Source organism: Ixodes scapularis, unplaced genomic scaffold (assembly GCF_016920785.2).
Source record: "Ixodes scapularis isolate PalLabHiFi unplaced genomic scaffold, ASM1692078v2 PGA_scaffold12__126_contigs__length_90152505, whole genome shotgun sequence".
Classification (NCBI taxonomy): Eukaryota; Metazoa; Arthropoda; class Arachnida; order Ixodida; family Ixodidae; genus Ixodes; species Ixodes scapularis.
Window position 1 is genome coordinate 3,466,583 of NW_024609838.1, and position 13,789 is coordinate 3,480,371.

At 50.2% G+C, this 13,789-nt stretch overlaps 2 protein-coding genes across 2 annotated transcripts; both read left to right on the forward strand.

Annotated features, from left to right (window-relative positions):
• Positions 1-254: 254 nt before the first annotated feature.
• Positions 255-2,900, forward strand: LOC121835296. Its single transcript, XM_042289307.1, has 2 exons — positions 255-467; positions 2,114-2,900. The coding sequence occupies exons 1-2, from the start codon at positions 256-258 to the stop codon at positions 2,898-2,900; spliced, it is 999 nt and encodes a 332-aa protein (XP_042145241.1). The 5' UTR covers position 255.
• Positions 2,901-5,113: 2,213 nt separating this feature from the next.
• Positions 5,114-13,785, forward strand: LOC120838673 (putative polyketide hydroxylase). The gene is made up of 2 exons (XM_040208688.3): positions 5,114-5,356; positions 12,069-13,785. The coding sequence occupies exons 1-2, from the start codon at positions 5,114-5,116 to the stop codon at positions 12,411-12,413; spliced, it is 588 nt and encodes a 195-aa protein (XP_040064622.1). The 3' UTR covers positions 12,414-13,785.
• The last annotated feature ends 4 nt before the right edge of the window (positions 13,786-13,789 follow it).

Sequence of the window (13,789 nt, forward strand, 5' to 3'; positions counted from 1 at the left end):
CGGCCATTCCTCCGTGGTAATCGGGCAGCGGCGCTTCATGACGCTGGGTCAGGATCTACGTCAGCCAGCCTGTCGCCAGCCGAAGATTCATGCGGTCGAAGCGCGTCCGTCGAAGTAGTCGAAACCAGCAAGCCCGGCCCGTGCCCCTGTCGCAGCAATGCCGTCCTTTCGCTGCACCTCAGCGATGTCTGGGTGGCGGTGGTCAAGAGCACGACGCTGTGCGTATTCTTGCTCGCCTACACCATGTCGTACGCCATGAGGCTGCTCATCACCCAAGACCTGTTGCTCACCAAGACGTGTCGATACCACCTCGGCCTGGATCCGGCCCTGTGCGCCAACTTCTCAAACTTCTCCGAGACCAAGAACGTCATCGAGAGGGTGGCCAACAACTACAGTCTCTTCATTCTACTGGTTCAGCTGACGCCCGCCGCCATACTCTCCATCTTTCTGGGACCTTGGTGCGACAAGTAAGTGGAACCTACTGCCTCTTCGTCGGCTGACCAGCCTGACCTGACAGCTGAGCTGGTTCTGCCAGTTCTGCCTAAAGCCCGTAAACAGAAATGTATTTCCCCTCTTTCCAGCCTCTCTCTCCTTGGCTGGTCGACGTAATTTTTGAGCGAAGGCGTCTGTGTGCGTGTATGTGTAGGCGCTGTAACTAGAGATTGAGGTGGGGGGGAAGGGGGGGTTGAGGGAAAAAAAGTAGGGGGGGTCGAGGCGTCGGTCAATGACGACATCGCGTGTGGTTCGCCGTGATTGGCCGACGCGCTTCCCTCTCTTCCAGCCTCCCTCTCACCGCTCGCAAGGTACCACTTTTGGGCGAAGACCCCGGCAAGGAGCAATATTCAAACAATAATTCGCCTTACTTTTTTTTTTTTTTTTAGATCGCAGCTCGTTGGCGTTTGCTTCCGGGTTGAGCGGCATCGCCGTCGCCGTCGGCGTAACAGCGCTAAATTTAGTGGGAAAATGAACGTCACGTGACCTCAACACCAATTCAATCCCCGCTAAATTTAGCGGGGAAAATGACGTCACGTGATCGTCGACAGGCGCCGAAAAAACACAACTGCAAAAACAGACGTAAACAATTGAGCGGTTGGTCATGAACTAACTGGCCCAAATTGCCATACTAATAACGTCACATGACTTGGTGTCACGTCATCTATGAACAAATTTAGTTTTTCCGCTGTATTTAGCGGGGAAATTGACTTCACCTGACCTCAACAACAATTCAATTCCCCGCTAAATTTAGGGGGAAAATTGACGCCACGTGATCTTAACGCCAATTCAGTTTCCTCGTAAATTTAGCGGGGAAAATGACGCCACATGACTTGGTGTCACGTCACCTATGAACAAATTCAGTTTCTCCTCTAAATGTAGGGAAAAATTGACGTCACGTGCTTAGGAGGAGGAGGGGAAGGTACGGAGGAGGAAAAGAGGAGAGGAGGAAGATGAAAAAAGAAGGAGGGGAGATAAGGAGCAGCAAGAAAGGGGGAGGGGGAAAGAGGGAGCGTTGAGGAGCAGGAAATATGAGGTGGAGGAGGAATGGAGGAAGGGCATACCCTACCCTCCTCCTCCTCAAGAGCTGCGTTCTAATTTCGAGTTACAGAGATTTGTAAACGTATTTAATTTTATTTATGGGGCTTAGTTCAGACATGCTCCAAATGGTACCTGACCCAGTTTGGTATCATCATCATTCGAGCATGACTCAGCTAAATCTAACTGGTTCCGCCACGTGGGCTCTGCATAAAAGAAGTAACGTAACCCGAACCCATTACGATAAAATATGCTCGGGCAGCACGTTTGGGCTGGTACTCTTTCATCAATTCCAGAACCATTAGAACGACGGGGAGGGTTGTCCGCCTTCAGCGCGAGCTTTCTACCCTTCAATAACGCTTCGATGTCCGTGAGCCTCAATAGGTTATGCAACGCAGCCAAAGTACGGCGGAAGGCAACGGGCGAGTGCGTGCTGGTGGCCGGACATTCAAAAGAGGCGCCCTGCCGTTCTCATTCTGCCAACGAGTAGATACAAGATTGGATGCTGGGCGAACGAACATCTTATTCGGAGGTCTGTTCGACTACTGGTGTTCTCAAACGGTTTTTCCGGTTGTGCCCCCAGGTACGGTCACCGTCTGCCCATCTTCGTAGCGACAGTAGGCGGCATCCTGCAAGACCTCGGTACCATCTACACCGTAGTGGACATGGAAGCCCCTATGTACGCGAACGTGCTATGCAGCCTTCCCAACGGCCTCAGCGGTGGCCTAGTGTGCGTCTTCATGGCCGTCTGCAGCAACGCCTCCATGTCCACAAAGGGCAATACGCGAACGCTGCAGTTCCTCATCGTTCTCATGTCCGCCATGATCGGCATGGCCTGCGGCCAGTTCATGGCCGGACAGATCTTCAGGGCCGGTGGCTACCTTCCAGTCTTCATCGTGTCCGCCAGCATGCTTCTGGCTTGCCTGGTCTGGATAATGGCCATGCTGAAGAATCCTGTCGAATCGGAGAAAAGTGGCTGGCGGACCATGCTCAGGGACCTGTTGCATTTTCGCAACTTCATCAACGGCATCCTTGTCTGCGTGAGGGAGAGGCCCAACAGGGGCCGCGCCCAGATACTCCTCCTCATGTCCTCCATGTGCGTCCTTCTGTTCGTGTCCGAGGGCACCCGCGGCATCAACTTCTTCTACGCGAAGAAGATGTACGACTGGGACGTGAGCAAGTACTCGGACATCAATTCGTGTTTCCTGCTCTTTCGGATGGTGAGCGTCTCGTTTTTTGTGATTGTGGCCAACCTGGCCCTGCGCCTGTCTGACTGTACCATAGCGTTCATCGGGATCTGCGGCGGCATCCTCCAGAGCATCGCTACGGGCGTGGCCAACAACGAAGTTCTGTTCTATGTGAGTAAGTAGCGAAGTACTCTTCATTGTAGCGAGACAGGGCTAACACCTGCTAGACAGCAAGGCGGTGATGCTAGAGTTTCTTCGGCATGTACTGAAGGCCCATGGCGCACAGCTGGGTATACGAGTGCTGCGCTCGTGTCTGTTCTGTGCCCCTGCTGGCCTCCGGCAAGTGACGTAGAAAAGTTGACACTCTGACCTTGTTATGAGGTGTTGACAGGGGCCCTCTCAACGGAAGAATTTTTTGATGGCCCGTCGCAGGGTGGAAAAATCACAATTAAAAAAATCAAATCGATCAAATTAATTTGGATTAATTCGATTTAAATCTATTTATCTGATATTAATCAGAGTTATTTAATTTAAATAATTGTGGCTAAATTATTATTTATCACTAGATATATGTTCAGACATATGGCACATTGACTGATCAATCTAACATATTACAGAAAAAACACGGACGAAAGAATTGACCCCGTAAGTGTGACGTCACCGTTCCAAACAAACCGTTGCAAGGGGCGTTGTAATGGGCAAATACATGGGACTGGGTTCCGCTCCGAAAGAACGATCGGTCAAAAATTAGACGTGGACTATAAACGTCTAAAAATATTAGATGAAGGAAGCCTCCCGTACGAAAATGTCAGATCGGAGCGGTTCCAGTTCGGATCCGCGGGGTTCTAAACTTGTGGACAGTTCCGATCCGCGCGATTCTGGGTGCAACCAGTCGAATCCAGTGAGACGCAACGCACTGGAATCGCACGGTGATCGGTGAATCCGATCCGCTCCCCTTGTTCCAGTAGGGTCTGCTCAGAGCCTTTGGGTCTGCTCCCAGCCAGCGGGCGCGCACACAGCGCACATGCGTGTTTGGAGGAGAAAAGGGAGGGGTGGATTGGGGGGGGGGGGGGGGGGGACGGAACCGGCACTTTCGCGGTCTCTCGCATGTCACGTGTTAGCGAAACTGCGCATCCGTTACGCGGGCGCTGCGAGCGGGCGTTCTCCGTGCGCGCGCCTGGCTTTGTCTCCGAGACTGGAGTCAGTTTTTAGTTTGTTCTTCGCTCTCGTCGGACGGTCGTTCGGCGCTCGATCGGCTGCGACTTTCGCGCTGCGGGCGCACGGATACTGACGCGCCCATCGTTGCCCTGGATCTTACGCCGTGCCCTGCATGGATACCCACTGACCTCGGCTTTGAATCTTTATTTAGTGTGAAGCTGCCGACCCATTGCAGTTTGGCTCGGCATATGGATGCACTGGTGTGCTTGGTGACAACACTTGAACAATACCGCTTGCCCGCCGGAACTTCCCGATGCACTCAACACTGGATACTGTGCTTGTGCGTGCTGTGTGTGTGTTCCGTGCACTGTGTTTAATGACGACGCGACGACGCCTGGACGGCCTTGTGCGCCGCCATAATTACCGCTGCGCTCATCACTGGGCTCTACCAAAGTCTTTCGTGCGATGCCCTTAGCCGTTACAAGCGAGAGATCGTCGCGATTTCAGACCCAGTCCGCCTGGGTCTGAAATCGCGACGATCTCTCGGGGCACTCTGGGTATGTTTGGAGCGGATATGCAATGGTTGTGACGTCATCGCTTACGGGGTCAATTAAAGTGCATTGCAATCTACGTGGGTCGCCACTCTGGCAAATACATACCTGCAGAGTCTACCGTATTACCCAAGAGACTCCCGAATTTCGACAAGTTGTTTTCGTGTCCATTTGTTTTCAATAATTTATTTAGGAAACCCCCCCCACCCCCCCCCCCCCCCCCCCCCCCCCCCCCCCCGCTCCTCCTCCCCACACTTAGAAATTCTTCCAGATTTGGTTTTTCCGAACGTGGCAGGTGTGCAAATATACTGGTCAAAAACAGGTGGTGTCGTACCATCTGCCAACACAACGCTTGGGTGGAGCATGCAAGCGTTGGGCTTTACAAACGCGAGGTTGGAGCCCAAAGTGTGTGGAGCACGCCGATTGGACTTTGCGACAAAAGCACGGCGTCATTGTCGCGAGAGTCCAGTCTGAGCGCTCCAATACTTTGACCGCAATTTTGTGTTTGAAGAGTTTACGCTGTTTGCGTGGTTTGGTGTCCAAATTGGAAACTGATGCACGCGCAGAAACTTTCACTCGTATGCCGTGGTTTTAAAAAACTTCCCATATTGGGGTGTGTCGTCCTTCTCGGAGAGATGTTCTGCCTTACAGAAGTCCCACTGAAAAGCACATTCTTTTTCTCTCCCCATGGGGCATTGCAGCAAGGAAGAGGAGGGCGGAGCAAGCACCGCGGAGGGAGTCCTGCCCGACGACGCCAAGGAGATGACACTGGACGAGTACAAGAAGGAGCAGGAGCAGAAGCGCTCGCGGGCGAGCTTCAACATCCGCAAGCCCGGTGAGGGCGAGGAGAACGCCGAGTGGAAGAAGATGTATGTGCTCAAGAAGAAGATCAACGAGGAAGGCGAGGAGGAGGAAGAGGAGGAGAGCGAGGTGGGTGGTTTTCTCTCTTGTCGGGCAACTGTGCGGTGCCCTTTCAGCTTCAGATTGTGGGTGGCATCGGAGTCATCAACCGATCAAACTTTATGACCCGTTTGTGTGTTCACGATCGGACAGTGTATGGTGAGAACTCCACCAATTTACAAATGGCGAGGGAGGTCTCGCAGTGTCTCAGTTGCTTGTCCCGGGTAACTCTCCGCCCATTGGTCGGAAATGTGTGTTGCTTCCAACGTAAAATAGCAGGCAGTCATGATGTTGATCAGTGGCCTCTATCACTTTGCCATTGCATTCAATTTGTAGCAGAGTCAGCCTGGTGTTGGGCAGCGGAACTACCCAGCATTTGCGAAGGAACCATTGCTTTATTGCTCCCAACTTAAGATAGCACACAATCACAATATCTCTCTGCATCCAATCTCACTTAGCCAGGGCACTCTGTTTGTAGCAGACGATGCACATTTTTCTAGCAGATTTTTGTCTGCAAACAATGTTTCTTAGCAGAGAAATTCTTTTCTCTTTCCTCAATAAAAGAAAAACAAATATGAGACAAAAAAATTTTCTTTAAGTCAAATGAAATTTTATTTCTAGGTTCATGAACTTTGTAAGGGTATCTCAACAGAGCTTCGTTCATGTCCGCTGTGTGTAATTTTGCTACGTGCCAGTAACATGAAGAGATGCGAACCACCACACACGGAGTGCTGCAATGTTTGTTTTTCGCCTCGTACCGTAAAATACGGGCAAGCGTCCACTCAAAATTTCGAAATAATCGCGAGAGAATGGGGGGTGGGCGCTTGTCCAGTCATAAATTTTACATATATAAGTGTACTGCGCATATTTCCTCAAATCAAGCAAATTTGGGAATGGGCGCTTATTGTGGAATGGGGGGTGGGCGCTTGTCCAGTCGTCAATTTTACATATAAGTGTACTGCGCATATTTCCTCAAATCAAGCCAATTTGGGAATGGGCGGATGTGCGGTATTCTACGGTAGGTGCTCCGTGCACGCTAGGCCTAGCGAGAAGATCATACCCTCGTTGGAAAGCTTATCTCTTGTTGATTTTTTTTTTTTTGGCACTGGTCGTAATCGTCGTTCAAGAAAAATAGGCACCCTGGGAGACGTTCGTGAACCCTGTCGGAATTGATGCGTTTTCATGCTAAAACATGCTACGCAAACTCTTATTGATCGAACTTGTGAAACGTCGGCTCCTATTGGCCTCTTTATGTCACATGCCTTCTGGCTTGGCTAGGTCGCTTGCTCGTTGTCTGCTAGTTCTTGCTTAGAAACCTGCTCTTGCACTTCGTCGGTCTCTACTTCGTGAATTTTTCGGTGAGCTTTCGGCGATAGTTTTGAGGAGATGCCCGTGGTGAAGTCGCAAACACAGCAAAGCTTTAAATGCCACTCGCAATTCAGATTGCGCACACCCGCTGTTCATGACAACAGTCTTCAAGATCATTGCATGCTGAGGCCACAGCAGCATAGCGGCGGTGCCTGCAGTACCCGAAAGTGCTACGCTCTGTGAATCTGACTTGCTCACCGCCTTTGAGTGGAATGTCAGCTTTTTGGAGGAGGCAGGCAGAAACAACGGGACCACCGAAGATGCCTTGCGGCGATGGTGCAGCAAGCTACCGTTTGGTAGATGTGGCTTGTCTGCGAAGCATGGTGGGAGTTCTGCTGTGCCAAACTTGCCATGGGGCGGGTTTGGAACTTGGAGAACGCGGCACCGGAGCTCATCTGACGTTTGTCGTTGAGTGCCCACTTGTGAAGCCGTCGTTTTGGCGCCGCTCTCGTCGACCATCGATGACACTTACTGAACTTCCTGTGTGCCTCGTAATTTCTGCACGCAGCATCGGTTTTTGAATTTTTTTTGTGGAACTATATACCCCTCTGCCGAAGCACCTGAACTCCTAGCAGATGATTGCAACAAAGGTACATGATGCGGCCACGCAAGCATCTGCTAATGCGATGGCAGAGGCTGCCGAGACGGTGCAGAAGGTGCTAAGAACGTCAAACGACAAGGAGCAGGCGCCAGATGTCTGCGCCAGTTACGACGGGGACGTGGCTTAAATGAGGCCACATGTCTCATTGTGGCGTTCCTGCCGTTATTGAACTGGACTTGGGTGGTGGTCAGCAACTACTGCCACGGTTGGAGCCTTGGACCGAAAGAGGGCTCGGAAGGATACAAGGAGTGGCTACAAGAACACAATTCCAAATACGGAATAGATTTTAATTGATCGGCCACTGCTTTGGAGGTGCACGCGGCAAAGTTGATTTTCAGTCGGTCGGTGGAACAACACAAGCTGCAGTATGTAACCGTGCTCTGTGATAGCGACCCCAAAGGCTTCAACCGCATTGCTGCACTGCAACTCTATTATATGGATACGAGCAAAGAAGACTGCATTAATCATGTTGCAAAGAGGCTTTGTGCGGGAATAGAAAAACTCAAGAAAGGACTGGGGGGAACGGCGCAAGCTGACAAATATTATGACAAAATTGACTTAACTACCGTGCAAGTGCCCTGAAGAATGCCCCAGACGTGACAGCAATGCAGCGGGGGAACTCTGCTGCACGCGCAGCAGGGTTCCCCCGCTGCGTGTGCAATTCTTTGCCCTATCTTGAGCTGTTACTTACCATAGAATATATTGTCTCTCTGAAGATACCTCCCTCCCCCCCCCCTTAGAAAAAAAAAATCGCTTATATAATGGAAAAAAAAAAAGGGGGGGGGGGGGGGGGGGGGTAAATGACGGTTGGTTTTAAGTACTGACGAGCAGGTGGCAACCCTACGTGGTGAGAGGCAAATCGGGTTGCATTCTCACTCTCACGGTGACCAAAGTTTGACCCCTGAAAGGAGTCTAGCCACCGGCCGGTGTGTTTACCACATCCCTATCTCAGCTCCCTCATTTTCTACCTGATGGCGTCGTAGAAGCGTCGCATCGTTGCCTGTTGGGCAACGATGCGACGCTTCCTCCGGGATGCAGGAGCGAACCGGCATCCAAGAAGACAACGTTTGAACTAAGAGTGTCGGCAAGAGCCATGTAAACACCCGATCACACTGGGAGCGGACACGCGCGCATTTGATAGAAGTGCTCAAGCCGTGCTGTTGACCCGCCTCTTGGTACGCGCTTTAGAACCGATCTTCTAAAACCGACTGCAAGAACCGCCGGGCCTCTATAGTCGGTTACAAGTCAAGGAGGTAGGAGAAGCTCCTTCCACAATTTGATGCGCCAATTTCAAATCCCTCTGCAGTCGAAGGAAGAGTTCACTGGAAACGCTCCTTGCTCCGCTTCAACGGATAGATATTGGCTACAGAGTGATGCCAACTTGTCTCCGATCCCACTTTCTAAGAAAGCAGCCTTTGTATCCATCGGAGGGGGAACCTAATCCCGGGAAGTCATATTTTTTTCCATCGGAGGGGGAAACTAATCTCCCTCTCGTGGCTTCCACAATGCTCAGTCACAGTTGAAAGATAAAAGCAAATATGTACAGAAAGGCAAGACCCTCTTCGTGCATTGGCCGCGACGTCACGGAAACGATGGGATGCTATTGAGTGCAGAGGTGGCGGAGGGATAATGCCGCTCGCAGGGTCACGGACTTCTAGAAAGTTTGTGACCCTGCGCGCGGCAATATCCCTCTGATTCCCTTTGAGGGGCATTTGCCGCTACCTTCTTGACTTGTAACTACACGACGCGAACTGCTGGAGTTCAACAGTGTTGACGTGCCGTTGTGTCAGAATAAAAGACGCGTGAATAACAAATTGCGCATACCAAATTTTGCAAGTGTAATCCACACGACTTTTATTTCGGCACAAAAAGAAAAGAGATGGAATCGATATGGGTGTCTCTTTTTGTTGGAAGTGTTTGCCACTGCTGCCACTGAAAGGAAGGCGATGACAAGAAGGGACTGGCCTGTTAACCGAAAATGGAGGTCGGCATTTGAACTAGTCATACTGGAAGGATCGACGAGGGTTGCGCGGACACGATCCATTTGGCAAGCCAGCCGGTCGTGGGCAGACTGCCTTGGCCAGGGACTGTGGGGGTGATGTTGGATCAGAGTGCCTAGGCCTAGCGTATCGAGCTAGCCCTTGGCGGTCGGTGGGATTGTTGCCAGTGCAGCTTTTTCCGGGTGTCTGTGGATCCAGCGTTTATCTATGTCATGGTTCGTTTCAAGTACTTTTTTTTTTCTTGCTGCTTGGAAGAATAGCACTTAAAATAAAAAAAAAAGGTCCGTTCAATGTTGCGACGAAGCAACCGAGCGACGCTGTTGGCCATGTTGATTTGAATGTAAAGAACTGTACAAGACACCTCTGGAGCTGTCATAGGATTCCGTCGTAACTTGTGCAAAACTTGAAATAATTTTGCTTCGTGGCTATGATTTCTCGTGTTTCGTCGTGTGAAACTTTTTGTCGTTGATCGTCTCTTGAAACTGGCCTCGGTTGAGACGCCTTCTAGGCGCAAAACTGGACTGTGTAAATGGGTTTTTGAACTTGTCCAGTTTGAAATCTTTAGTCCGTTGCAACCTAAGAACGAAGGGCGAGGGTAAGACGGGCCAAGGAGGAGGAAGGAGACGGAACGCTGGACAAGAGAGGGGGAAACCTCCTTCCCTCTTTGGCGTTCCGTCTGCTTCCTCCTGCCCGGCCCGTCCACCCTCGCTCTTCGTTCTTAGGTTGCAACGGACTATGGTGAGGTAGACCCTTTCCGGGAGTGAGTCTAATCACTTTCATCGGAATTGTCGCAAACGGCTATCTGCTGGTTGCTGTTAAAGGAAGATGTGCATCAAGATGGACAAGACTTGTGCATTCTAGGCAGTTGCAGACGTTAAGGGGGAACACTGGTCTTGGAGCTTTTTTTCTTATTCTATGACCAAACCCATTGAAACTGCTTGAGCTTGTTCAGCTTTTTGTGCTGATTTCATATATCTGGTCGTTTTCTCAGTCAGGAGAATTGTCCTCAAGGTAATTAAAACTTGCCTGCCTTTGTTTGGAGGAACAATAGAAAAAAAACAGCTCAACAAAATATCCATTTTAACACATGGCTAGATGCTAGAAAGTGTAGAGCATACAGTGTTGGAAGTACTTTTAAGATAAACCGACTATTAGCGATTTTACCACACATTGAAGTTCAGTGCTCAATGCATGGCTAACAAATCATAAAACAAAAGATTAAATAGAAAATTTTCCAGACTTTTATTAGAAAATCTGCTCAACATTGTATGCTTAACACATTTAGCTACACATTTCAAGAATGGTTAAATTTCTATCTGCTCTGGATGCTGAGATATCCCTCCTGCAAATTTTTTATGAGTCCAAATATTGTGTCTTGGAAAAACAATGTTTTAGAGTCAACTTCAACTCACATTCAGCCCGCATAGACATTATTAGTTGATTTATAGTTCAAATATTCACCCACGAAAATAGAAGCCTGGTGAATTCAGAAGAACAACAGCCATCGCCATTTTCAAAATAATACAGTTTTAGGATGTTTTTGGCTCCAAGGACCCATGTCCCCCCTTAAGTTGTGTCTGACCTGCCCGTAGCTATGTACCGCACAACCAATGACTTCGTCAAATTCCGACTCTTTGCACCAATTGTTGGGCTGAAGTCGAAGGTAATAAGACTGGTCTTTCACGATTACCAACCTCATGTAGGCATTTGAGTGTTGAAACCAGTGCACTGGCAGCAGTGGGAGAGCAACCTGAACTGCTTTTTTGGCTCTTAGGATGTTGCTTAGGTCTGTTTAGGCTTAGGTATCTTTGTTTTTGGGATAAAATTGTCACCCTAGTGACTAACCTTTGCTCGTATTCATTTTGTTGGTTGCTATATTTGTTTACTATTAATTAGGCATGGGGGTTATTGTATTGCTATCAGCCTCTCCGGCTACCACACTGTCCCACAAGGCTGGCGGAGCACTTTCTTCGTCGTGCCTGGCGACAGAGGGTGGACAAAGGAAACTGCTTGCACGTGTGTAGGGAAGTGACTGGCGACACCTGTGCCCGCTTCCCAAGGATTTTGCAGCAACACTGGGTTCCGGTGCAGTCTTGGTAGCTTAGTTTTTCAGCCACGGCAGTAACGCCCTACAGTTGTGTGATCAAAGTGTGTTGCAAAAACTGCCAGGTCTAGTTAGGTGCTGTTTGCTGAAACCCTCAGCATATTGTGGTTTCTCTCCCATCATTTCAGTTTCTGCTGTCTTTAGACGCTTTGGTGGGGTGGTGTTACAGCACAATCCATTTATAACTATGTAGTGCTTATAACAATCAGTTATACACTAGAAACTCTCAATTCCCAGTTGGGATGCTACGCTAGTCGGTTATAACGACTGAATTTTAGTTTCCTCATTGTCGTTATGGATGGATTGCACTGTACTGCCCGTCTGGCTTTGTTTTCATGCAGAAACTACTCCATGCCACCCTACATTGAACTATAGCCAGAGCTACAGATTGCCAGGTTAAAAAGCATGGTGCAGGCCTACAGCGTATCGGGTTTGAAAAAGATTTTATACGCTCATCAGAGCGGTTTTTCACATTTTTTGCTCGCTCGCCATCGGATGTGGCAGATCAAAGCTTTGGCCAGTCCATCGTAGTGCACTCCGACATACAGTTGCTTCAAACGCCTACTTGACGGGCACGTCGGAGAAGTCTTTACCCCATTTTCTTAGTGGCTCGCGATTCGGTGCGCCAGATTGTAGCTTTTCACGGACCCTTCGTTGCTTCTCCTGCAGGACGAAGACGAGTATGCTCGGCGCGGCCGCCAGCGTCAGCTCGTCGACATCGAGATCAACTTTGCGGACCAGCGCCGCAGCCGGGGGGGCCGCGGACGCGGCGGAGGCCTCGGACGCGGTGGACCGGGAGGTCCCGGCGGCCCCGGGCGCGGGGGCGGACCCAGGGGACCCCCCGGAGAACGGGGCCCTCCGGGCGAGAGGGGCGGACCCCGCGGAGGCGGATTTTCGGGTCCCCGCAGCCCCAGGGAGCTGCCCCAGGGCGGAAGCGGGCCCGCGGCCGGACCCAAGCAGTCGGCGCCCAAGGTCGACGACTGGAACGACTTCCCTTCCCTGGTGGCCGCCTAAGACCCCGCGCTCCGACCGGGAGCGGATCCACCAGATCGGAGACAGAAGCGCGCGTCAAGGACGACCATTGTCACTTGCGCTACACGAGTTTTTTGGCGCCTGCTATCGAGGGTCGTTCGTTCCTTTCTCCCCCCCTCCTACATGCCCCCTCTCTCAAACTGTTTTTTTTTCCTCCTTTGATCTTTTCTCTCCCCTCTTTCCTCTGTGTTTCTCTTGAGACCTTTGACTAGCGTGTGCTTGCGCCAGAGTGCTGCATCTGTATGTATGCGTGTGTGTGAGTGTGAATGTCTACACTTTGCTTTTTCCGACTACTTGAGAGCAAAAGGCTCTTGATTCTCTGGGAGGGCGGAACTGAAGAGCTGGTGTTCAAGAAAACCCTCACTGATTTTTTTTTTTTTTTTTTTTTTTGTGGTGTCTAAAAAAAATTTATTTTCTGTTTTTGTTTTTTCTTGCAGAGTTTGTTGCACCACATGCTCTTTTTGTGTATGTTACACAGCTAAATACAGTAGCGGGTTTTCTCTGTGCGTGTGTGAGTGAGTGTAGTTAATTATTTCTTGCGTGCGAGAGTGAGTGGTTCCCTTTCTCTGCGTTTTGCCAGTCTGGTCCTTGCTCCCCTTGGGAAGTTGGCGTGTAGTGTGTCCAAAAGTTTGATCGTGAACAAGAAAAAGAGGTGCAGCCTTCTTTTTTTTGTTGTTGGGATGGAACCGTATTAGGGCTAGGGAATTGTGCGCACATCTTTCCTTTTCCTCCACTCTGCTCTGCAATAAGAGTACAAAATTAAGCAGTGCCCTTTTATTTTCTTTGTTTCGTCTGACTGGGTTGTGAATGTGAAGGGACATGGTGGTTTTACTTGGCCTTTGACCTTCTTGAACCTTAAAAAAAAAGTAGCCCAAGATGTCTTTTTTTTTTTTCCCCATTTGGTTTATTTGGGGAATGAGGGGAAGAGAGGTCTGCATCTGCCAGCGTTCATTCTGACGACTGACGCAAAATGGTGAAGAAAACCAGAGTGTTTCTTTTGAGTTGCTCGTTTGCCAGGCTAGCCTTATTTGGGCTACCCTTATAAGGCTGCCCCCATCATGCTACTACCCCCCCGATCCTGTCTCAGTTGTGGTTTGTCTCGACGGGACGTTTGGGGGGGGGGGGGGGGGGGGGTTGACACGACCCCTTTTTATTTGTTCTACCACAAGTTTTCTTTAGTAGATCAATACCGGGGCCCCGAATGAGTCGCAGTGGGTGTCTCATCTGGCGGATGTGGTGGCAGCACAGAGTTGCTCTGGTTCTCACTGTGGGGAGGAGGGTCTTGTTTTTATTTGATGGGGAGGGGGATGTGAAGGCGGGGGAAGTCGTTGAATAAACGTCATAGACAGTTGTACGTT

Coding starts and splice junctions, on each gene's coding strand:
- LOC120838673 (XM_040208688.3), top strand. CDS start 5,114: ATGGGGCATTGCAGCAAGGAAGAGGAGGGCGGAGCAAGCACCGCGGAG. Junction 5,357..12,068: donor AGGAAGAGGAGGAGAGCGAG/GTGGGTGGTTTT, acceptor CTTCTCCTGCAG/GACGAAGACGAGTATGCTCG.
- LOC121835296 (XM_042289307.1), top strand. CDS start 256: ATGAGGCTGCTCATCACCCAAGACCTGTTGCTCACCAAGACGTGTCGA. Junction 468..2,113: donor CTGGGACCTTGGTGCGACAA/GTAAGTGGAACC, acceptor TTGTGCCCCCAG/GTACGGTCACCGTCTGCCCA.